This window comes from Cheilinus undulatus, linkage group 2 (assembly GCF_018320785.1).
Source record: "Cheilinus undulatus linkage group 2, ASM1832078v1, whole genome shotgun sequence".
NCBI lineage: Eukaryota > Metazoa > Chordata > Actinopteri > Labriformes > Labridae > Cheilinus > Cheilinus undulatus.
Window position 1 is genome coordinate 954,146 of NC_054866.1, and position 23,326 is coordinate 977,471.

Genomic DNA, 23,326 nt, shown 5'->3' on the forward strand with positions numbered 1-23,326 from the left:
CATCTAATATCCCCAGTAAAATCATTCATGACTCCTGCTAAATGATTCTAGCTGTCTAAGCACCCACTAACTTCCTTAAGAGAAATTATGACCCAGTTTAAAAAAATGTTCTACCACTTAAATCTATCCATTGAAAAATGTTGCAGTTGGGAACCATAATAGAGAAAACTACTGAACGACTTATCATTCAAAGAGAAGCAGAGAAATAAGTAGAAATGTTGAGATAAATACTGAAATTTCCTCATCATAGAAAAACCTCAAAAATACATGTATGAATTTACTTAATGTCCACTTTGGGCTTCTGCACACACTTTTGCCACGTTATTTTCCCGGCACACAAGAAGGAGCTTCATGGCCCACTTTTGGGTCCCGACCCACCAGTTGGGAACCGCCAGTCTCAGATGTGTAGAGTTTTTTATTATCGTTGTCCAACTAAAGCAAAATCCCATAAGTCAAAGTGAGTCACTGATATCTAATCATATGTATTTTTATTTTTCGTATGTATTTGATTTAATTACAGTTGAAACATGTAGAAATCAAACTCTCCCAGTGGTCATGGCTTACTTAGATGTTGTTTACTGTCATCCGTGTCTCTCACACCTGTGGTTTTACATCAGCAGGTAAAGGAGAACATTTTATCTTAATAATGGTATTTTTTTGAGATCATAGCTCGGCGGCACGGTGGCGTAGTGGTTAGAGCTGTTGCCTCATAGCAAGAAGGTTGCTGGTTCGCGTCCCGAACAGAGCCCTTCTGTGCAGAGTTTGCATGTTCTCCCCGTGCACGCATGGGTTCTCTCTGGGTGCTCTGGCTTCCTCCATCCACCAAAAGCATGCTCATCAGGTTAATTGATCACTCTAAACTGCCCATAGGTGTGAGTTTGAGCATGTCCGGTTGTCTGTCTCTATATGTCAGACCTGCGATTGACTGGCAACCAGTTCAGGGTGTACTCCGCCTCTCACCCAATGACAGCTGGGATAGGCTCCAGCCCCCCCCCCACGACCCAGAATGGAATAAGGGGTATCGAAAATGGATTGATGGATTTTATAGCTGCAGTAACAAACAAAAATAATGTCAGTCCCGGTTTTATTGGTTGGATTTTATCAGCAACGTCAAACTGAAGTGGATCCAGTTTTTTTTTTTCAACACTGAGACAATGTAAATAGATCCTGATCATTTAATATTAAAATGTCCTGTAAACATTTAAAACAGAAACCCTGGCAGAGGTGGATCCAGCTTTAAAACCTGATTCTGTTAGCTGTTCATCTGTTAGCAGAATCAGACGTTCTTGTCACTAACAGTCATTCTGTAGTTTAATGAATCATCAGTAAATTGAATCATGAATCAGGTTTGAATCAAATCATCTTGAGAAGAAGAGAGCCACACCTGTAAAGGGTCCCTTCAGAGAGCTTCGATCTTCAACAGACTCAAAAGTCCAGGTACATGTGGTCTGGCTTTAAAAAGTGGAGACTGAATTAATGGAAGTAGAAGGCTTAAATCATTGTTTTTCAAATTACTGTCCACATTTAAGTTGAAAATAAGAACATGGCACCAAAGATTATTGGATTAATGGAGGTGTGCCCAGATCTGGACATGGGATTAACAACTCTTTAAACGCCTTTTCTGTGATTTATCAGCGACCTCCAAGACTCCAGATGTGTAACATCAGATTATAAAGCTCAGATCATAAAGTCAGTTTGTTAGGTTCTGTGTTTGTCTGTTTTTAAGGTGTGAGGATCTGCCATTTTGTTCCCACTCACTGATTTATTTTCAGTTTTTAGAGTGTGAGCGGCTCTGATCACCTCTAACACACCATCAATCAGACCGCTTCATACTAGACTCTCAGTTCTTGTTTCAGCTCATTAAGGTGAAGACTTTCTGTGGGAGTTTCTTTTCTGTTTCACTCAAACTCAGTCTGAAGCAGCAGGAATGCCCACCACTAACAGCTTGAGCTGAGTACAGATGTTTTTAGACTTTTTCTCCTCTATATTCTTTCTGTAAATATGAAGCTTCTGTCTCTAAAGACTCACCAACAGTTCCAGGCTGTCAGGGCTGCCCCGTGCTCTGCTCTGAGTTTGCAGTCTTACCTGACATGACCCTCTGCTCCTCCACGTAGCTCTGCAGATCAATTACGAGGTCTGGCACGATGTGTGACGTGCTGCTGCCCACACAGAAGCACAGACACTTGGACAGATGGCCTTCCCTGACACATGTACACTGCTCATCCATCATCCCACTGCCATCCTGTTAGAGGTGTCTGGGGCGGCTGATAATAAGCGGTGTTGGAGGTGTCCTGTGCTGACGTTCAGGTGTTGGTTCATGTGTGTGTGTGTGTTTGTGCACAGAGGTATTCTATCCCCTTAATCTCAGTTTGACAAGAGGAGACCTCGGGCCATCAGATCCCCCTCTTCAGTTTCAGGCTTCATTATGTTTTTAACGTTTGTACAGCAGACTCATTTCACTGGTACCACGGGTAGAGAGGGCACCTGGAGGCTATTTGTTAACTTATCTGGTGGTATTGTCCCGTAGAACAAAGCAACACTTGACCACCAAAGTGGAGGTGGTTCACTGCCATGCCAGGCTCGTCACCCTTCACAATGCCAGTCTCTGGTATCAGCTCATGGTGCGTTAGATGACAGTTTGCTACAAGTATTAGAGGTTCTCTGCAGTGGTATCAATATTCTTTTAAAGCTGAAATGTCAGTACTAAATTTATTACATGGCAAGAGAGGTCTAAACTGTGGTATCTTCTTTTCCCAGCTGCTTTAAATTTGATCAGAATGGATGACTGCACAGTCAATAAACTGCAGAAAGTCTGAAAATGAGTAATGCACAGATACAGTGAAGGGAAACTGTATTTAAAAAAAATCCTTTATCCTCAGGGTCTGAAGGGCTGCTTTAACCAGTGGCCATCCTTTATGTATGGGTTTGTTCTTTCATTCGCTGGTTATGGCTAAAGCTTCATGATAAAATTTAAGATTATTTTTCTTCAATCCCTGATTTCCAGTTTTCAGTAAAGCTGCTAAAAACACTTTTTCACCATCACATCTAGAGATGAAACTGTTACTAGTATTAATGATGACTGGGATAACATTTCCTCACAGTTATCATACTGTTAATATTTTAATTAGCATGTAAACCAGGGATAATCAGCTGGAGGCCCGGGGGCCACATCAGGTCCCCCACATCTTCCCATCTGGCCCCCACAACATTATCAAACTCAAAACGTGCAGAGGAAAAACCTTTTCCCTAAAGCACAGGTGTCAAACTCAAGGCCTGGGGGCCAAATGTGGCCCTTGGTGCGGTTTTACCTGGCCCGCTAGATCATATCATAATTAGAACTGGACTGCTGCTATGAGGTCTGCAGATTTCCTCCAGTATAAAAATTTAAATTTAACAATGAAGATTAAAATAAATCCTTGTCAAGTTACAAAAATCTGAAAAAGTAGAGAGTAGAAATAATTAGACGAAAAGTCAGGAATGAGGGGAAGAAATTAATTTGTGTTTTCATTTCATATTTTTATTTTGCATCCCAAGATTATGATTTAGGATTTTGGCCTTTTTTCATATTTTGACCTTTTAAATGACCAATTTAGACATTTATCTCATACTGTGACCTTTTAACCCTTTACCTACTGAGTCCAAAATGGTGATTTGGACATATTTTGTTATTATGGGTGTAAAATAGTCAGGAAGTGCCCTAAGTCTGAGAGCTTTGGTCCCTTTTCCCAGGAGTACTTGAACTTGACTTTTCAACATCTGGTTGATGATTATTGCACATTATATTCAATTGTCAGCAGTTTAAAAGAAGAAAAACACAAAAACAGATTTGTTTTTCATGGCTTTGATAAGAAGAAATGTTGTTATTGCTCATGATGTTTTGATTTGACATTTGAAATGTGAACCTATACATGTTTAGAACAATCACCGGTCATTTTTGAGTCTAGGACCTTTTAAATTCATAATTTAGACATTTCTTTCATATTGTGACCTTCTAGATTCACAGTTTTTCATTTTAAATCATATCTTGACCTAGGCCCTTGTCCAAATGTAGTTGATGACCTCTGATGTAAACCATTAGCGATAACAACGCTTTAATGTGATTGGTAAACGATGTCCAGACGGCACGCTACGTAGATTTGTTTACTGAGGCTGAGGTGGAAAAGACCTTCATGGATCGAGCAAAGAGATGTTAAATACACCAGAGAGGAGGAGGCATTCCTCTATTGTCCTCTCTCACTGCCTGCATCCCTCACTGTGACTGTATGACAGAGGAAAGACAGACACGTAGGCCTCAGCTCTGCTGCTCATCCCACAAATGCATGTTTCTTACAAATGTGGCTCCATTTAAAAGGGAAATGAAGAGGCTTTACAACAGTATAAGATTCACCGATGAGAAGCATTGTTACAACACAGAAATGACCCGCCGAACACTAATGTCCATACTTTTTGTGCTAAGTGTATTTAGCTGTCCCAGGTTAATTAGCTAACTTAACGGGCAGCCAGTGGTTTTACTGTGATGCTTTCAAGGACAGTAGGATTGCACAGTTATTGCAGAATGTGTATAAAATGTCATGTTGTGTTCACATTTAACATCCAGAAAACATAAATTCAGTTTTTTGTCAAGAAAATGGAAAAAAAATGAAGTTTTGAGGAAACAAATGTTTGCTTTTTCTGCAAATAAAATAGAGTTAAGAGATGGAATCATGACCTTTTCAACCCAAAAGCCGCTCATCCTTAACAACTTCTGTTAAAAATTGTCATTTGTCTTCAATTCAAATAGCAGAAAAGTATTGATAGTGGTATTGATGAGGAGCTTTGGATTAAAAAATAATGAGTAATATGTTGTTTAAAGCGTGAAAGAACTTTTTCACATAGGGCCAGGTAGGTTAGGATGGCTTTATTCCCTTATTAAATGAAATCATCAGGAAAAACTAGATTTTTTAGTCTCTCAGGTTATCTCTGTCTAATATTAGAATCAGTTTGATGATCTAAAACATTAAAGTTTGACAGGGCTGCATAAGAAATCAGGGAGGGGTTGAATCATTTTTCACAGCGCTGTATGTGGCTAATGATCACCTCTGTTCCTGCAGCGTAGCCAGGGTTTACTTAAACATTATCTCCTCACTTTAAATCAAATTAGAGAGTAAAACAGCTATTCTTTAAAACCCCAAAGCCGTGAATAGGTCACTTGGACTGACGGCAGATGAGTGACCCGGCTTTAACCCCATCTCTGTCTCCATTACATCTGCCTGACTTCAATTGACCTCACCTGTCCAACAGAGAGGGGCAGCTTCTCTAATGTGACCTCTCTGTGTGGCCACTACGAGCTAACTAAACAGTCAAGAGTAACTGTTTGTGCATTTCATCCTCCCAGAAAAACTCCATAAAGCTCATAATCCGATCAAAGACCCTCCCTCAGCCCTCTGCTCATACACGTTCACAGAAGTGATGATCATTTCAGGAGATAGAGCAGCAGCACGTCTGTGAACATGTTCCTCAAACTGTTCTCACTTCATAGAGATGCAGATGTTAAGACATCACCGTTCACATCCTCACAGACTGAGCAGATGAGGAATCAGAGATTAATGAGGCGCTGTAAAGATGCTGTTGTACCGTGGTTACACACTCGGTCTCATTACTGAACAATCTGCAATTTACTGGACGATGAACTCTCAAAGTAAAGCGGGCTCCCACAGAAACCTTTTAATCTTTATTTAATTCAATTAGCAGCTCTCACCATTCATCATCCTTACTGGCACTAATAGGACTTATTAATAAACACAGTTAAGCAAGCATTCTCTCTGTGAACACACAAATCTGATCCAAGGCTGCATGCTGGTGTGAATGTGTGGAGACTGCCGGTCTGTGCTGGCTCTGACTCTGAATCTACGCTTTAGACCTACATTTATAAACATGTGCCCATGTGCTCATGTGTCTGGAGAGTGTGTGAGAGAGCGCGTGCACTGAAAAGTTATTTTAGTGAGGCGTTGTGCTCCTGCCTGTCGATCTCTGCTCCTCTGAAGGCGAATCAGCTGTCATGAAATCACACAGAGAGTGTCAGTGTTTAAGCATTTACTATTCAACATAGCATGTTTGGCGCCAGGCTCTGACTTTATCACCCCTCACAGATTTTTACATAGAGAATTTGAGGAGTGATAAGATAACAGCTAAAACCCCCAGTCTGAGCAGACAGGTGGATGCTGGGGTGGAGGTGGGTTGAAGGTGAGAGCACAGCGTTGATCCAGGCAGCAGTGATCACAGCAGCTTAAATAGACCACTAATTTAGGAGGATGAGTCATGTGATCTGATTAAGATCTGATCACGCTCCAGATTACTGACAGAACTAACTCGCTAGCCTCGTTTCACATTAAAAGAAACAGATGTTGAAACTGAGACATTTTACCATTTCATTGAATGTTTTCATTCTGAATTTGATGGCAGCAACACATCTCAAACTGGAAAAGCACTCAGAGAGCGCAGACCTCCTCCATCAGCCCTATCTCCCAATCCTTTAAAAAAGTCCTGGATCCAGACGGTGATCCAGTTCACTCCCAAAATCTAATTATTTCTTCCTTATGCCATTTCTGACATTTCCTGAAAATGTCATCAAAATTTGTCCATAACTTTTTGGGTTATGATGCAAACAAACAAACAAACAAACAAACCCTGCCGATCACAAAACCTCCTTGGCGGAGGTAAAAAGTAGGAACAGGGCCATGTTTACCTTAGTATAGCATCCCCTCTTCTTTAACATCAGTCTGTAAACGTCTGGGAAGTGAGGAGACCAGTTGCTGGGGTTTTGAGAGAGGAATGTTGTCCCATTCTTGTCTGATGTAGGATTCTAGCTGCTCAACAGTCCTGGGTCTTTGCTGGATTTCACTTTTCTGATGCTCCAAATGTTTTCTATTGGTGAAAGGTCTGGACTGCAGGCAGACCAGTCCAGGACCCGGACTCTTGTCTGTTGTGATGGATGTGGTATGTGGTTTAGCATGGTCTTGCTGAAATAGTCAAGGCCTTCCCTGAAGGAGACGTTGTCTGGATGGGAGCATATGTGGTTCTAAACTCTTCTCCTACTTTTCAGCATTGATGACGAGTTTTCCATTTTGCCTCAGTTTATTTTAAATGAGCATTGTCCCAGGAAAAGTGGTGGCATTGTTGGATTGTGTTCACGTATGGCTTCTTCTTTGCGTTATACAGCTTTAAGGGCCTTTCAGTGCTGACAGCATCTCTAACCGTTTAGTCAGAGCGCCAGCGTTCCTTGCTACGTTACAAAAAAAGGAATCCTGCTTTCCTCTGTAGCATCTGTAACGTTGTTTGTGTCTTTGCTTAATCTTTATCTGTCTTTCTGTATTCTTTATCTTTCTGTACTCCATGGAAATATCCCACAGAAAGCAGGAAGACAGAGTAACAGAATCCTGACCTGGCTCAGGCAGCAGCTGCAGATGTGAAAACTTTACCCTTGAAAAAGGACGAGTCAGAGCAGTTTCTATTCTGCTGCCTGATCCTGAACCTCACCAGCATCCACTACTGACCCTCAGCCCCTTACTCACACAGAACTCTCCAGATTCTCTCAGTCTTTGGATATTATCGGAGGTTCAGTCTTACCATGAGGGACGTTTTCCAGATTTTTTTTTTTTTTTTTTACAAATTTTTAGTAGTTTTTCACAGATTGTTGAATCTCTACCCATCTTTACTTCTGAGAGACAAAGTGCCCCTTTTATTAATATTAAAAATGCACTGTTAAGTATGTGTACAGAAGGAGAGCCCATAGGTCTAGACCAGAGGTACTCAACCTTATTCTACCAAAGAGCCACAATGTCTAAAACATACTTTAGTGAGAGCCACAATACAAACCAGGAGTGTAAGGTAAGATGTAAGATAATAGATCAGGTAATCTGTAGTTGAAATGATATTAAACTGTGAATTGGTGGATAATTATGAGGTTAAATGGGATACAAATGTCTGTGTAATGTCAGATGAAGAAATATGTCACTGATTTTTATTTTGTTTTTTAATTTTATTTATCACAGACATCAGGCTAAAACCTTGTACCTTTTCATGATTTTAATTTGGTTTATATAAATCAGTGTTATTGGTTCACTTTTACATCTGCCCGTGGTGTTAACCAAATTTAAATCAATAAAATATGTCCAAAAATTTTTTTTTCATTCCCTGAAAAGTGATCATTTTGGAGATACCAGTCGTTGGCCCAACACCAGCGTTATGAAAGTTTCACCTGGCTCAAAGATTTTTTTAGAAATTAGAATGAGTTGAGTTTGAGCTCTGAGAGGCTTTTCAAAGAAAATGATGATTTATGGTTGGCTGTTTGGGTATTTATATCTCACACTGGGGCATTTATTAACATAAAAGAGATACTTTCTAATTTTTTTTCCACTCATTATTAATTCTTTAGTTAAAGGGGGAGGGGCCTCATTTTGGTCTTTGCCCTGGGCCTCCAAATGACTAAAAGCAGCCCTGCCTCACACCTGCAGCTCTCCAGACACATGGTTTCACCCTGCCTCATTGTTTAGCTTTGGTTTTATGTTTCTGCTCTTTTGAATATATTTATGATCATTAGTGCATTAAAGAGCAAATGAAACACCCACGTTTGAACAAATTTCACTGGATATGACGTCATCTCCACATGTGATCCGTGTGAGTTATGCTCGTTCATGACGCGCATCGGCGTAATTGTCATAAGTTCTGTGTGTGAGAGAGCATCGGCAGGATGTGGCTGGAGAAAAAGTTAAAATGAGGAAACGGGAAGCTTCAGTTTTAACACAAGACAGCAGACCTCAATAAATGAGTTTATTGAAGAGACGCAGCACCGGCGGACTTCCTCTGCTCTCTTCTCTTACACACACTCCTCTGTCGAGCGCATACATCGCTAAAAATATAAAATAACTTAAATGATTTAAAATAATGAATGTTTACATTTGGAAGTTAAAGCCGTCTTCTTTGTGTGGGTTAACAGATTTATTGCTGTGACCTGTCGTGAATCCTTATTGATTACAGTGTTTACCTTCATAAAGGTTTTTAGTTACGTTTTTTTATTTTATTTTATTTTTTTAAGTAAGCCTTAAAAGAGCCGCAACTAGTCACTAAAGAGCCAGGTGTGGCTCGCGAGCCACGGGTTGAGCATCACTGGTCTAGGCCTTCTCTGTAGATAAGCAGGAACTCTCTAATACAGTGATACTCAGCGTGTGCTCTTTTATGTCTTCATTTTAAATATTATTCCCCCAGAAAACCTAAAAAAAGAGGATTTTTTTTGCCCTTTTTCTTCATATTTTGCCGCTTTTCCCCATTTAAGCTACCTTTTGCCATTAAATAACCCTTTTTTGCCCTTTTTTCCTACTTTTTTGCCTACTTTTTGCCATTAAGTGCCACTCTTTTCCTATTTTTTAGCCCATTTTTGCCACTTTTTGTCCCTTTTATCCCATTTTTGTCCTTTTTCTTCATATTTTGCCCAATTACACTACCTTTTGCCATTAAATACCACTTGCAACTCTTTACTGCTTTTTGTCTATGCTAGTCACTTTTCAGTCATTTTTGTTTTGCCATGTTTTTTTACACTTTTTGACCATTTTTTTGCCACCTGTAACTCATTTTTTGTCACTTTTCATCCTTTTTGCTGCTTTTTGACCCTCTTTGCCACCTTTAACTTGTCTTTATTGCTACTTCAAGCTCTTCTGCCACTGTTCACCACTTAGACTGTGGCTCTTACAAAGACATTTTTCAACAACTTGGCTCTTGGTTGAGCAGGGTTGAGTAACGCTGCTCTAGAATAATTTCATGGAACCCAGCTGATCCTATCTGCCAAGGGTGTGCGTGTGTGTGTGTGGGTGTGTGTGTGTGTGTGTGGGGGAGGGGGGGGGGGGGTCTCCTGTAGTCTCAAACTACTGAGGGAATCTGTTTGAGACATTGTAGTTATTGAAGTCAGGGCAAACATATCAAGTCCTTGTGGTTTTGTTAAATAATTCTGTATTTGGTTTCATGTGTGTATTTCAGAACAGTAAATACATTGATCACAGAGGACAGACAGAGAGAAAACATCATTTTTATGATATCATTATTTAGTTATCATTAACCAAAGTAGGCTGAGAGGAAATTAAATCTGCACTAATGAATATTTTATATGGTATGAATAATGGATCTTGTATGTAGCTTTAATCTGTTGTTTCTCTGCCACTCTACTAAGAATTTCAGCCAAATGACAAAAACACATGAAGAGATTCTGTGGAGCGACTGAGGCTCAGTCAGTATGAGATTTGGACGTCTCACAACCAGAGGGTCCTGCAGTCACATGTCGATGCTCACATGTAAATGTGTCTGTATGGAGCAGCTCTGCCATCAGAGTGTGGATGTGGATGTGGATAGTGTGAAAGATGAATGGGTAGGTGTGACCTGCTAAGTAAAAGTGCTTTGAGTAGTCAGACGACTAGAAAAGTCAACATGAAGTCAAAGGGAAAAACAAATGTTACTTTAAAACGTCCAAAGAGGGAGAAAAAACTCAGAAATCAAACAGTAAAATCCAGCAGAATTCTATACAAAGGATAAAAACTATAAATGTTCACAAAGGAGAATCCATCAGGACTCAAGGAGCGACAAAAGACATGAGACAGACTGACACAGGAGGTCAGAGGCTAAACACAGAGGTATTAGACCCAGGTGAGACTAACTGCAAAATCACAGAAGATCAAACCAGACATGGGACAGCGACTTCAAAATAAAACAGGAAACCAAGGAAACTCACAGAGAAGGATGACAAAATAACACATTCAAACTTAGGAGGTCTGAAGGACTATAAAAAAGACAACACTAAAACTCTGAATATAATACAAAAAGCAGGTTAAAGCTCAGTTGAAAAGCCTTAACTTGGAAATAATCATCAATGAGCAAATCTTTCAAAACAACACATCTGTATCTATTCTGCCTCTCAGCTGTAGAAAGCAGGGACCCCAGGTTTGGCAGAGAACACACTACCAGATTTAGACAAGAGAATAAATGCTTGGACTAAAAGTAAAGAAAAATGTGAGGACTTTTAATGGACTAAAACTAGACTAAAACTAAAAGACATTTCATTTTAAGACTAAAACAAAGGATGTTAAAGTCATGAAACACAAGAGAACTACAAAATAAAACAGGAAGCAAAAGAAGGCTGAACCTAACATGCCAACTGTCTGAACAGACAGTGCTTTCTGGACAGTTCCTGAGCCCATGCAGTGATTTCAGTACAGAATCATGTCTGGTTTTAATGCTGTGGAACCTGAGGTCCCTCAGCCTTGTCCCTTGCTCACAGAGATTTCTGCAGATTCGCTGAATCTTTGATGAAATTTTGGACAGTAGATGGTGGGGGATTCAAAGTCTTCACAATTTTACACTGTGGAACATTTTTCTGAAATTGCTCCACAATTTTAGATGCAGTAAGTTGATGACCCACTTCCAATCTTTACTGTTTAGAAACATGGTCTCTTCTTAAACATGGGCTCCTTTTAAACCCAGTCATGTGACTGACCTGTTGCTAATTAACTTCATTAGTTGCCAAATCCGTACTTTTTAGAGATGTGTTTCTTCCATCAAATTTTAAATGAGCTCATATTTTTTATGATATGGTAAAAATGTTTCTGTTTCAACATCTGCTATGTTGTTTATGTTCTACTGTGAATATAATATGGATTTATAAATTTGACAAATGTTAGATTCTGTTTTTTAACATTTTACACGGTGTCCCAGCTTTTTTGGAATTGGGGTCATATAATTGTCTTTGCAGCCAGTTCTCTTGTCCTAAAAAGAGCAAAAATCTTTCAGTGCTGCCTTTAAGTGCTATCAGTCAGGACATGGCTGCGTAGGGAGACAAAGACGAATATTCAGCCGTCTCTCTCTGATGTTCTCTCTCTGCAGGAGGAGAGCTGGTTCACCTGCCGCCTTATCTCCGTATGGACTTCCTGTTGAATCGTGGTGTCCCACTTGCAGCCAGAGGTGGAGGGGCCAGCAGCAGCAGTGTCAGCAGCAGCAGTGGAGGAGGAGGAAGTGGTGGCGCTGCAGGAGGAGGAGGAGCAGCGGGAGCGAGCGGAGTTGGTGCCGGTGCTACAGGGGAAACGAGGGGAGGTGGAGCGATGGGCCAGACCTGTCTAGAACCCCAGAGGAGCCGTACCCTGAAGAGGCCGCCTCCCATGGAGCCCACCCCAATGGAGGTGCCATCACCCAGGGAAGTACAGCAGTGGCAGCCAGGAACTGCCTCCACCCTCCCCCATAGGGATGTCCGAGAGAGGGGAGAGGCTCGGGGTGAGGTCCGGGCAGAGGTCCCCTCCTCTGGAGATCTAGCCCAAGCACAGGCTGCCAAGCTCAGCACTTCCCAGGAGTCTCTGCTGGACTCCAGAGGACACCTGAAACAGAGCAACAACCCCTATGCCAAGTCCTACACTCTGGTATAACACTGGGACAGACAGCTGACTGCTACAGAATCAGTGGAGGAGGAAGGAGAGGCCGTCAACAGCCACTGGACGGACAGTTTTCCACAACAGACATTGTATATAGAACCGTTTCTGACATGTGTCTGAAGTGGATGCTTTTCTTTCAGCCTGTCTTTCTTTCTTTCTTTCACTCTTTTTGCTTTCCTTTCTCACTCTTCTCTGTTGTTTTCACAGTTTCATTCTCTCACACCTCACTCCTGTTCTAATAACTTTTCTCTCACAGTTTTTATTTTCTACTTAAGTATTCTTTTATTCTAAAGTGACAACATATGAGGATTGCCAAAATGATTTATTTAAAATTTGAGAAAGAGAAAAAAAACTATTGAATTTATATCAAGGACAATTATAGTCATTATTATTATTACTATTATTATTATATAAAAAGAGAAAATGTCTAAAAAAAAAAAAAAAACGAGAAGGAAAGAGGAGGACGACTCTGGAGCACTCTGCAGGAGAACATTGCTTTCTTAATTTATTTTTATTTTATTGTTGCAGTGTGATGAAATCTGTGATCGGGTAACTGAGGGGGGGTTAGTATTACAAAGAGCATCAAGAGGAAAGGTGAAGAGTGACTTGACCGCCAATGCTGACCAATCTTAATGTTTTCAACCTTTCTGATGACTGCATGGCGACTGATCAAATGACAATTAATAGGAATGGCTGGAAATCCAAAAAAAGAGAATTTTGTCACAGTATGAAATTATACAATGTGAATATATATAAAGAGATCACTTTTATTTGTGGATATTATGGGGGAAATGATTTGGTTAATAAAGTCCTTAGTCATGTTTGCACACATCTGACTTTGATTTCTATTGGTCAAGCCTTCGTACCTCTGATGTGTTGTTTCTGCGACTTTTATACCTCTGACACTCTCACTGACACTTTTTATTTATCAGATTCATAGAAAAATAACTCCAGTATTCATTCAGGACACTGAAATCTAGCTGAAAATCAGCACAGTTGATCAAAAAGTTTACTTTATTAACCATTAATCTATAACCTAATGGCCTGTTCACACAGGGTTGGAATTACTTAGGGACTTCTGGTAATTAGGAAGAATTGTGCAGGATGTCTTTTTCTATTCCCGTACCAATTGAGCATGTCGATGTAAAAAAATTCCAGGGTAGATTTCAGGGATAGTCCACAGGTAAAACTAATCCTGTACAAATCAGCATCTCTGTGATTTATTTTAATTGAAAACAATAGAGAGTGTAGAAGGTAGTTCAATTTTTGCCACATAGGTTATAAAAACTCTTTCAGCTAATTTCAGCTTGTGTTTAAAAATGACTTAACTTTTTACTTATTTAAACTCTGTTGTCCAGACGTACGAACACGCACATGCTCTCTTCATACTCACAGCACTTCTGCTCTGCTTCCTACAGCTTCTCTTTGCAAGTGCCTGATCCTATATCAGGATTATTTAGCCGTACATTTAATGCATAACATAATTTATGATTTAAAATTATGTTGCTCAACATTCAGATCTGTGAGGGGGGTTGTTGTGGATACTCAGCGATCACAAATTGAAAAAGAGCAGAATAACACCAACAGCATCACCTGAATAAAAACTGTCCAGGTAAGAGAAGAGGTTCACATTCACCATTAGACATTTCCCTTTTTCAGACATTAAAAGGAGGAATGCTCAACTTTCTCTCTTCCTGTCTAATCAGCTGCAGATATGCACAGGTGACTTGCACATTCCAATGCATTATGGGAGACATAATTGCGGAAACATAAAGGAAATGTCTATTGCACTGTGTGATGTGTACAACATTGCATTTTTTGTTATGAGCTTTAGATGTAAAACTTCACTGAGTGTTTTCAGTGCAGCACTCTGATGTTTTCATACAGAAATGTCTGATCATTTCAGTACCATACAGTAATCACTGACTCCAGGGGCTAATTCACAAATTCTCAGAGGTCCACATACTAATACTAGTACTTAAGATACACTATATTGCCAAAAGTATTTGCTCACCTGCCTTGACTGGTATATGAACTTCAGTGACATCCCATTCTTAATCCATAGGGTTTAATCTGATGTCGGTCCACCCTTTGCAGCTATAACAGCTTCAACTCTTCTTGGAAGGCTTTCCACAAGGTTTAGGAGTGTGTCTATGGGAATTTCTGACCATTCTTGCAGAAGCTCATTTGTGAGGTCACATGCTGATGTTGGACCAGAAGGCCTGGCTCTCAGTCTCCGCTCTAATTCATCCCAAAGGTGTTTTATGGGGTTGAGGCCAGGACTCTGTGCAGGCCAGTCAAGTTGATCCACACCAAACTCTCTCCTCCATGTCTTTATGGACCTTGCTTTGTGCACTGGTGCACAGTCATGTTGGAACAGGAAGGGGCCATCTCCAAACTGTTCCCACAAAGTTGGGAGCATGGAATTGTCCAGAATCTCTTGGTATGCTGAAGCATTCAGAGTTCCTAGAACTAAGGGGCCAAGCCCAGCTCCTGAAAAACAAGCCCACACCATAATCCCCCCTCCACCAAACTTTACACTTGGCACAATGCAGTCAGACAAGTACTGTTCTCCTGGCAACCGCCAAACCCAGACTGGTCCATCAGATTGCCAGATGGAGAAGTGCCATTGGTCACCCCAGAGAAGGTGTCTCCACTGCTCTAGAGTCCAGTGGCGGCGTGCTTTACACCACTGCATCCGATGCCTTGCATTGCACTTGGTGATGTATGGCTTGGGTACAGCTGCTCGGCCATGGAAACCCATTCATGAAGCTCTCTACCACTGTTCTTGAGCTAATCTGAAGGCCACATGAGTTGCCTTCGTTCCCAATGGCTTCCACTTTGTTATAATACCACTGACAGCTGACTGTGGAATATTTAGGAGCGAGGAAATTTCACCACTGGACTTGTTGCACAGGTGGCATCCTATCACAGTACCACGCTGGAATTCACTGAGCTCCTGAGAGCGATTCAACAAATGTTTGTAGAAACAGTCCGCATGCCTAGGTGATGATTTTATACACCTGATTTACATTATTTGGATGGGTGAGTGAATACTTTTGGCAATATAGCGTATTTACTCTGATAACAGTTAATCTGTACATTCTTCTTAGAATTAACAGAAGTTAGATTAAACCCTGATAAAGACTGACCACCCACCTCTGTGCCATCAGTGTGTTTTCTTATCCTAATTGCAAATATTCACAGTGTTGTTGTGTGTAAGCATCATTCTACACCAAGTTATGATTCTCCCAACAATTCTTCTAACAAGCACAGCAGTCACAAACTGTGAGTCCACAATGGTTTTTAGTTATCTAATTTACTATTTTGAACATCTACTCAAACTATCAATCAGTCTTTGTTTTGCGCCAGTTCATAACTGAAGTTATCTCAAGACACTTCTTTAGGATTCAATGAAACTGTTGTAGTAATGACTATAGATGTAAGTATGAAGTAAAAAGATGAAACAATGATCACTGTAATGCTAGCACCAGCAAAAATGATGGGGAGAGATAGAAAGATGTCTAACATTTATAAAGATCAAAGAAATGCAGTTTGAGCCATTTTTAAATTGACTTTAAGATATGAGATAATTATAGGAGTTTTAATAATAATAATAATAATAGTCTTCTCTCTTGATCATTATATTCTAACAAACACAGTCCCTCTGCATCGGAAAGAGACCTCACCACCCTATGGTGGCCCTGAGAGCTCACAGCACTGCAACTTAAGAAAACACATGCAAAAAGACAAAACACAAGCAAATTTAGAAAACATCTTCATCAATTTGAAAACACATGCGCAGCATTTAGAAAACACGCTGCAAAGACCAACACAACACACTAGAAAAACGCGCTGCAAATAGACCGCCACGCAACGGAAGTGTTTTCACGCTGTTAGCTGGCTATAGTTACTATCAGAACCCTTAATAGGGGACAAGTAAGTTACACTAACGGTGGGTTTTGCTGACATGGTTTCACACTATATACAGTCTATGGTTTCACAGTGAATTAACCGTGTGTATTATTTCATCAGGTTATGAGAATTGGCAGGCTAATTACAAGCAAAAGGCTAACGATAGTTTAACAGCAGATCACTGCAATAGGCTAAAATCTGAATCATGCGACCACAATGTTAGAATTAATCAAAAACACTTTTTATCTAATTTTCCACCACCACTGTAACTCAAAATCCAAGTCAACAACATAGATGTCAAGACGTAGATGACGCGTTCGCTATCTGATGGTACGTCTTTGGGGCCGCCAACTTGGCAAGGGCAAAAGAGTGAGAGTGCAACAGAGTTATATGGGCAGACAGCATTGAAAAAGCCAACTTCCTGTGCTGACGCCCACAGATACGGTGGGTTTCTCCCTCTGATGGTGGTGGTCTGGCTTTAAATATGTACAGGACTTCCGACCGGGTTGTTTATTAAAAGTTGTTACCTTATTTAAAGTACAATGCACCCGCTGTTTTGGAAGGAAATGTGGAATCTTTCACTAGGTGTAGTACTGACCGTCATCTGAATGTTAAAAGCCAGACTGGTCATTTTAATGTTGCTGGCAGAAAGCACCTCCTGGCTTTAAGTATTTATTTTTTTACTCAGTGTTATTTTAATGTCATTAAATACAATACTTAAAATATAAAACTAGGTGATATAAAATTTTTTGGCGTTAGTAAAGCACGCAGTTCTTATCGTCCACTCCAAAAATATATTTGCCTTAATTTTCTGCTGTCCCACAAACCAATAAATCAGTCATCAGAAGACTGGTATTTGACTTAAATGCAGGAAAATTCTCTCATTTTGACGATAAGCATTATTATCTGCACCGCAGAGAGAGAGAGTCAGTGTGCACCGCGCTGTACAGACAGTGTGAGTATCAGTTTGATTTAGGCTTTTTAGACAACATAAAGATGATCAAAGAAGCCAGGAACATTCAGCTTTAACTTTGCTCTCTCCTTCTTTGTTTTGCCACTTTTTGTTGTACCATAAAGAAGAAAATCATGAGAAATTAGAAATCACGTGACTCGTCGGGACTTTTACCTGTTGAGACTTTAGTTTTCCTCATGTAGCTCTCTCTCTCTCTCTGCCTCCCATCTGATGATCCACTCAGAAAATTTTACTGGAATCTGCTAGCTCTGAGGGTGTTTAAGTCAGAAATCCATCCCCTGCATGAGTAATTACGCCGAGATCGGCCGTTGTGTCCTCACATGGCTAATATGCACTGCAAACTCAAAAATCATCAGGTGAGAAAGGGCGTGACGACTCCCAGTGTATGCCTGCATGTAGCCTAGATTAAAGACCAGTTGCAAGATGAGAGGGAGAGAAATTTTCTATATAAATCTATTTGGGGAAACAAAAACTATCTAATTATAGATTCTAAATATTCAATTACACATGTTCCCTGTACACCTCATAGACATAATAGGATTTTTAATTTAAAGTTGATCAGACCCACAATAAGTACCTCGATTTAACTCCAGTAAGTAATCAGTATGATGTTCAAGCTTTCATCTTTATAACAAAACAAATTTCATGTAGATTGGTTCAGGATTAAGCAAGGTAGGGCGGATTACAGGCGAAGTGGGCTTGTTTATAATGAGCGTTCACTAATCCCGCCAGTTCCAAGATGGCGGAGCGGCAGATGCAGAGCGGCTACGTTTAATAGCTGTGGACGCGTCATCTACGTATCCACATCTATGGTCAACAACATCAATAAGCGTGTCCGAACGTGTGCATCACTTTTAAGTGTCCTCTGGAAACACTTCCGTTGTGTTGCGGTCTATTTGCAGCGCGTTTTTCTAATGTGTTGCGGTCTATTTGCAGCGCGTTTTTCTAATGTGTTGCGGTCTATTTGCAGCGCGTTTTTCTCATGTGTTGCGGTCTATTTGCAGCGCGTTTTTCTCATGTGTTGTGTTGGTCTTTGCAGCGTGTTTATTAAATGCTGCGCATGTGTTTTCAAATTGATGAAGATGTTTTCTTAATTTGCTTGTGTTTTGTCTTTTTGCATGTGTTTTCTTAAGTTGCAGTGCTGTGAGCTCTCAGGGCCACCGTAACACCCAGATCCAGGAAAGGAACTTAGTTACATGACATCCATCGAGATTCAAGGATTCTCTGCAATTGTAGAATGATACACATTTTTATACATTTTTATTCCCTCTGGCTGAGTTCTGGAGGAACTATCCTCCGTGTAGGTGGAGCATCCTTTAAAAGCATCTAGTGGCATTTTAACTGGTCATTCAGTGAGCTCTCTAAAGTACAGAGGGTCAGTTGCTCTCTCTTAAAAAGGATGTTGATGGAAACTGAATTTAAAGGTTTAGAATCCATCCATTATCTTCCATTATTTACACCACTAATCCCATTTTTGGGTCACAGGGGCCGGAGCCTAACCCGACACACCAGATGACTGTTTCATATATCCTTTGGATTTATTTCACATTCATCTGGCATCCTCCCATACAAAGAGATTGGAGAGAAGGACTTTTTAAACACAGTCATATTCATCGTGGACCAACTAGAGCAACAGGACAGAAGAAAGTAGTAGACATGCACCGCTTCAGTGAGAAACATGAGCTCAGACAGTGGAGCTTGTTGGTGGATCAAACTCATGCCGAGGTGGGAGAAGTGCAAAAACATCTTCTCCACCAAGAAAGGCTTTTAGTGCGGCTCTTTGCTGCTCTTCGATAAAGCAATATCCAGATCTGATTAAACTGCCGCTGTAGCCACAGCCGAGCTAATCGCTCTACCAGCTATCGTATATATCGACATACAGTCCAACTCCACCGTTAACTATTGCAAACTCATGACGAAGCAGGTCAGGAGAAAAGTTAAACCTGTTTTTCACCATGAAATGCTTTCAGTCAGGAGCACAGATAGTTGAGTGGTTTAAGGCACTACCCATGTACGCAGGCGGCCCGGGTTCAAATCCGGCCTGTGGACCTTTACTGCATGTCTCTCCCCACTCTCTTCCCTGTTTCCAAATCTATCCACTGTCCTTCCTCTATAAAAACAATAAAGGCATGAAAAAGCCCAAAAATAAATCTTAATAAAAAAATTAAAAAAAAATGCTTTCAGTCTAACCTGACACACCAGATCAATTTGTTTCACACATCCATCTGGGAAAGCTTCAATAGGAAACATTTGAGAAAAGGCAGAGGCTTTGAAAAAAACTCGGAGTATGATTGGGTGAACGTTCTGTCTGTCACATCTCCACGGGCCAATCAGAGCAACAAAACACGTGATGTAGCTGCTATCGAGCAGCACTTGCACTGCTACCAAGGATTAACGCGAAACATGGCGACTATAGACATGTCAGTACTCGACTTTTGTGGTTTTTGAAAAGAAAACAACTCACTGCTGATCTTTGTTCTTCTGTTCTGATCAAACTGGCGCTTTAGCAGCATCCACACTAATCTCTTCCTCCATAAGTGCACCAGCTCTTGCTGCTGCTTGTGTATGTAACGACTCTGCAGTGCCTGAAAGTACTGCCCCTTGTCACTGATTGGTCCTGTCACTAGCTAACCGGGCCCAAACAGTTCAGACGGGACCTCAACAAGATGGATTTGCCAGTGAAAAACAAGGAAACAGGCGTATCCATCTGCTTTGCAAGGTTACTTTCAGTCTGGTTCTTTGCTCTTCATGTGATAAAGAAGAGTGGTCCAGTCCTGCTAGAATTTCCACTGTACCTGAGTTACAGCTAACTGGAAGTTGGAAGCGAACTGCTACTGGCTTCCAGTATAAATAAACCCCCCATAGCTATCTGCCTACTGACAGACATGGAATCTGGCAAATCCATCTGGTATACAAGGAGCCAGAGCCAGCTTAGCAGCGGGCAAAAGAAGAGGTACAGTGCCATGAAAAAGTATTGGCCCCCTTTCTGATTCCTGAGTTTTTTGCATATTTATCACACTTAAATGTTTCTGATCATCAAACCAGTTTTTAGATTTCACAAAGACAACACAAGTAAATAAAAAATGCAGTGTTTGAAAGATTATTTAATTTTTAAGGGGGGAAAAAAATCCAAACCTATCTGTCCCTGTGTGAAAAGGTAATTTCCCCCTGAACCTAATACCTGGTTGTTCCATCCTTGGCAGCAATAACTGAAATCAAGCGTTTGCGATAACTGGTGATGAGTGTTTCTCATCACTGTGGAGGAATGTTGTCCCACTCTTCTTCACAAAATTGTTTTAACTCAGCCATATTGGAGGGTTTTCCAGCATGAACTGCCAGTTTAAGGTCACACCACAGCATCTCGGTTGGATTTAATTCCAGACTTTGACTTGGTCATTCCAAAACCTTCATTTTTGTTTATTTTTTTAATAGCCATTCAGAGGTGGACTTGCTGGTATGTTCCTAATCATTGTCCTGCTGCATAATCCAAGAGTGCTTGAGCTTGAGGTCATGAACTGATGGCCGGACCCATCACACTGCCACCTTCATGTTTGACTGTTGAAATGATATTCTTTTTAACAAATGCTGTGTTTTTACTCCAGATGGATCGGGCCGCACACCTTTCAGAAAGTTGCAGGTCTTTGGGTGTGGTTCTGGGCTCTTCTGTGACCTCCTGGATGAGTCATTATTGCACTCTTGGAGTCATTTTGGTTGGTCGACCACTCCTGAGAAAGTTCACCACTGTTCCCAGTTTTCTCCATTTGTGGATAATGGCTCTGACTGTGGTTCTCTGGAGTCCCAAAGCCTTGAAAAAAATTGTAACCTCTTCCAGACTGATAGATTTCAATCACTTTGTTTCTCATGTGTTCTTGAGCTTCTTTGGATGGTGGCGTGATGTGTTTCTTTCTGAGATCTTGTAGCCTACTTCACTTTGTCTGACAGCTTCTATTTAAGGGATTTCTACATTCAGCTAATCTGGAGGTAATCAGGCCTGGGTGTGGCCAGAGAAACTGAACTCAGCTTTCCAAGAACTGTGGTTAATCACAGTTAACTCATGATTTAACAAGGGAGGGAATTACTTTTTAACACAGGGACAGAAATTAAATAATTAAATAAAAAATTAAATAATCATTCAGACACTGCATTTTCTATTTACTTGTGTTGGTTTTGTGAAATCTAAAAACTGGTTTGATGATCCAAAACTTGTAAGTGTGATAAACATGCAAAAACACCAGGAATCAGACAAGGGGCAAATACTTTTACAAGGCACTGTACACCCTGGACTGGCTACCTGTCAATCAGAGGGCTGCCATGTAGAGACACACCTATGGGCAATTTAGAGTCTTCAGTTAACCTGATGAGGGAGGAAGCAGGAGGACCCGGAGCGAACCAAACCACGCAAACACTCGTCAGGACTCAAACCTTAAGCCTTCTTGATGTGAGGAATTAATTATTTAATTAATTAATTATGCAGGCCAAGGTTCAGATGTGTTTCCAATTTAAAAATCAACAAAAACTTGGCTCTGTCAGGTAGTAAATGAACTTGAGCTTTTGTAACACTTTTCTCATCATCTGACCTCTTAAACGGCTTCACACCTACCCATTCACACCCATACCATCAGAGATGCAGGCTCTAGAACTGTGTGCTATGTGGTTTAAAAAAAATACATCTCAAATTTGGATTCATCCGACCACAGAACAGTTTTCCTTTGGCCTCAGTCCATTTTAAATGGACTTTTTTCATTCACACAAGCCATTTAAGGTGAGCTCTGGCCTATGATGGAGTGATCAGTCAGAGCTGTCTCAGCGGTGTTATTTAGGAACAATGTGAACACTTCCTTTTTCCTTCACTGGCTGAGAAGAACTAAATTGACTAAACCCAGGAAAGTGGTTCATATATCAGAATGATAGGGTAAATAAGAATAAAAATCAATGAAAGAATTTGTTTCTTTTTTAAAAATTTGACTATTGATAGATCAGAGTTTTCTCTAGCTGGCATTCACAGGCAGATGTCTGGCAGATAAAAATATTAATGGCCAAGGTGTCTGTCTGAAAAATATGGTGGTGAATATTCATGAAGTCGACATGGATGACTCCAAACAAAGCCTATCTAGGTGGGACTTTGGTGAGAACTATGCAGAGAGATCAGCAGTTCTTCATGGCTCCAGGCAATAAGGAGCCAGAACAAAGGGAGCTGCAGATAGCTGAGCGACAGAAACACTGACCCAGCAGAGAGGACAAAGACTTCATTCTCAGGTGAAGTGGAACAGCATTCAACACAAGACCATAACATGCAGAAAGGTGTGGGTCGTTAGGGCTGTGGTGACGTTCTCATTTCTCCACAGCTGGATGTTCATGCTTGGGATGTCCTGGCCAATCAGCAGCAGTGTGGGAGGAGCCATCAGTGATGAGAGGACTGAACTGAACTATCCACAGTGGGAACTTTAGTTTTCCTCCAGAACTACTCCTAATAAACCATGATGGTTGGATTCACTGTTCTAGTGGAGGTTACAGTCGAGATCATCAGTTTAGGAGGACTGAGATGGGACAACTGTCTAGTTAATGACAATTTATAGATCACATACAGCTGGTTATTGATCACATATAGCTGGTTATTGATCACATATAGCTGGTTATTGATCACATATAGCTGGTTATTGATCACATATAGCTGGTTATTGATCACATACAGCTGGTTATTGATCACATACAGCTGGTTATTGATCACATACAGCTGATTATTGATCACATACAGCTGGTTATTGATCACATATAGCTGGTTATTGATCACATATAGCTGGTTATTGATCACATACAGCTGGTCATTGATCACATAAAGCTGGTTATTGATCAGATAAAGCAAGTTGTTGATCACATATAGCTGGTCATTGATCAAACAAAACTGATTATTGATCACATATAGCTGGTTATTGATCGTTTATAGCTGGTTATTGATAGCATATAGCTGGTTATTGATCACACATAGCTTGTTATTGAT

The 23,326-nt window shown here is 40.6% G+C and overlaps 1 protein-coding gene across 2 annotated transcripts in view; it reads left to right on the plus strand.

Moving 5' to 3' along the window:
- The window catches only part of dscamb (Down syndrome cell adhesion molecule b), a 243,532-nt gene extending 230,322 nt beyond the window's left edge, over positions 1-13,210 (plus strand). For both annotated transcript variants that reach the window (XM_041814159.1, XM_041814168.1), the window contains exon 33: positions 11,902-13,210. In XM_041814159.1, coding sequence (XP_041670093.1) covers positions 11,902-12,434 — 533 coding nt within the window. In that variant the 3' untranslated portion in view covers positions 12,435-13,210. The remainder of the gene's footprint in view (positions 1-11,901) is intronic.
- Positions 13,211-23,326: the final 10,116 nt, after the last annotated feature.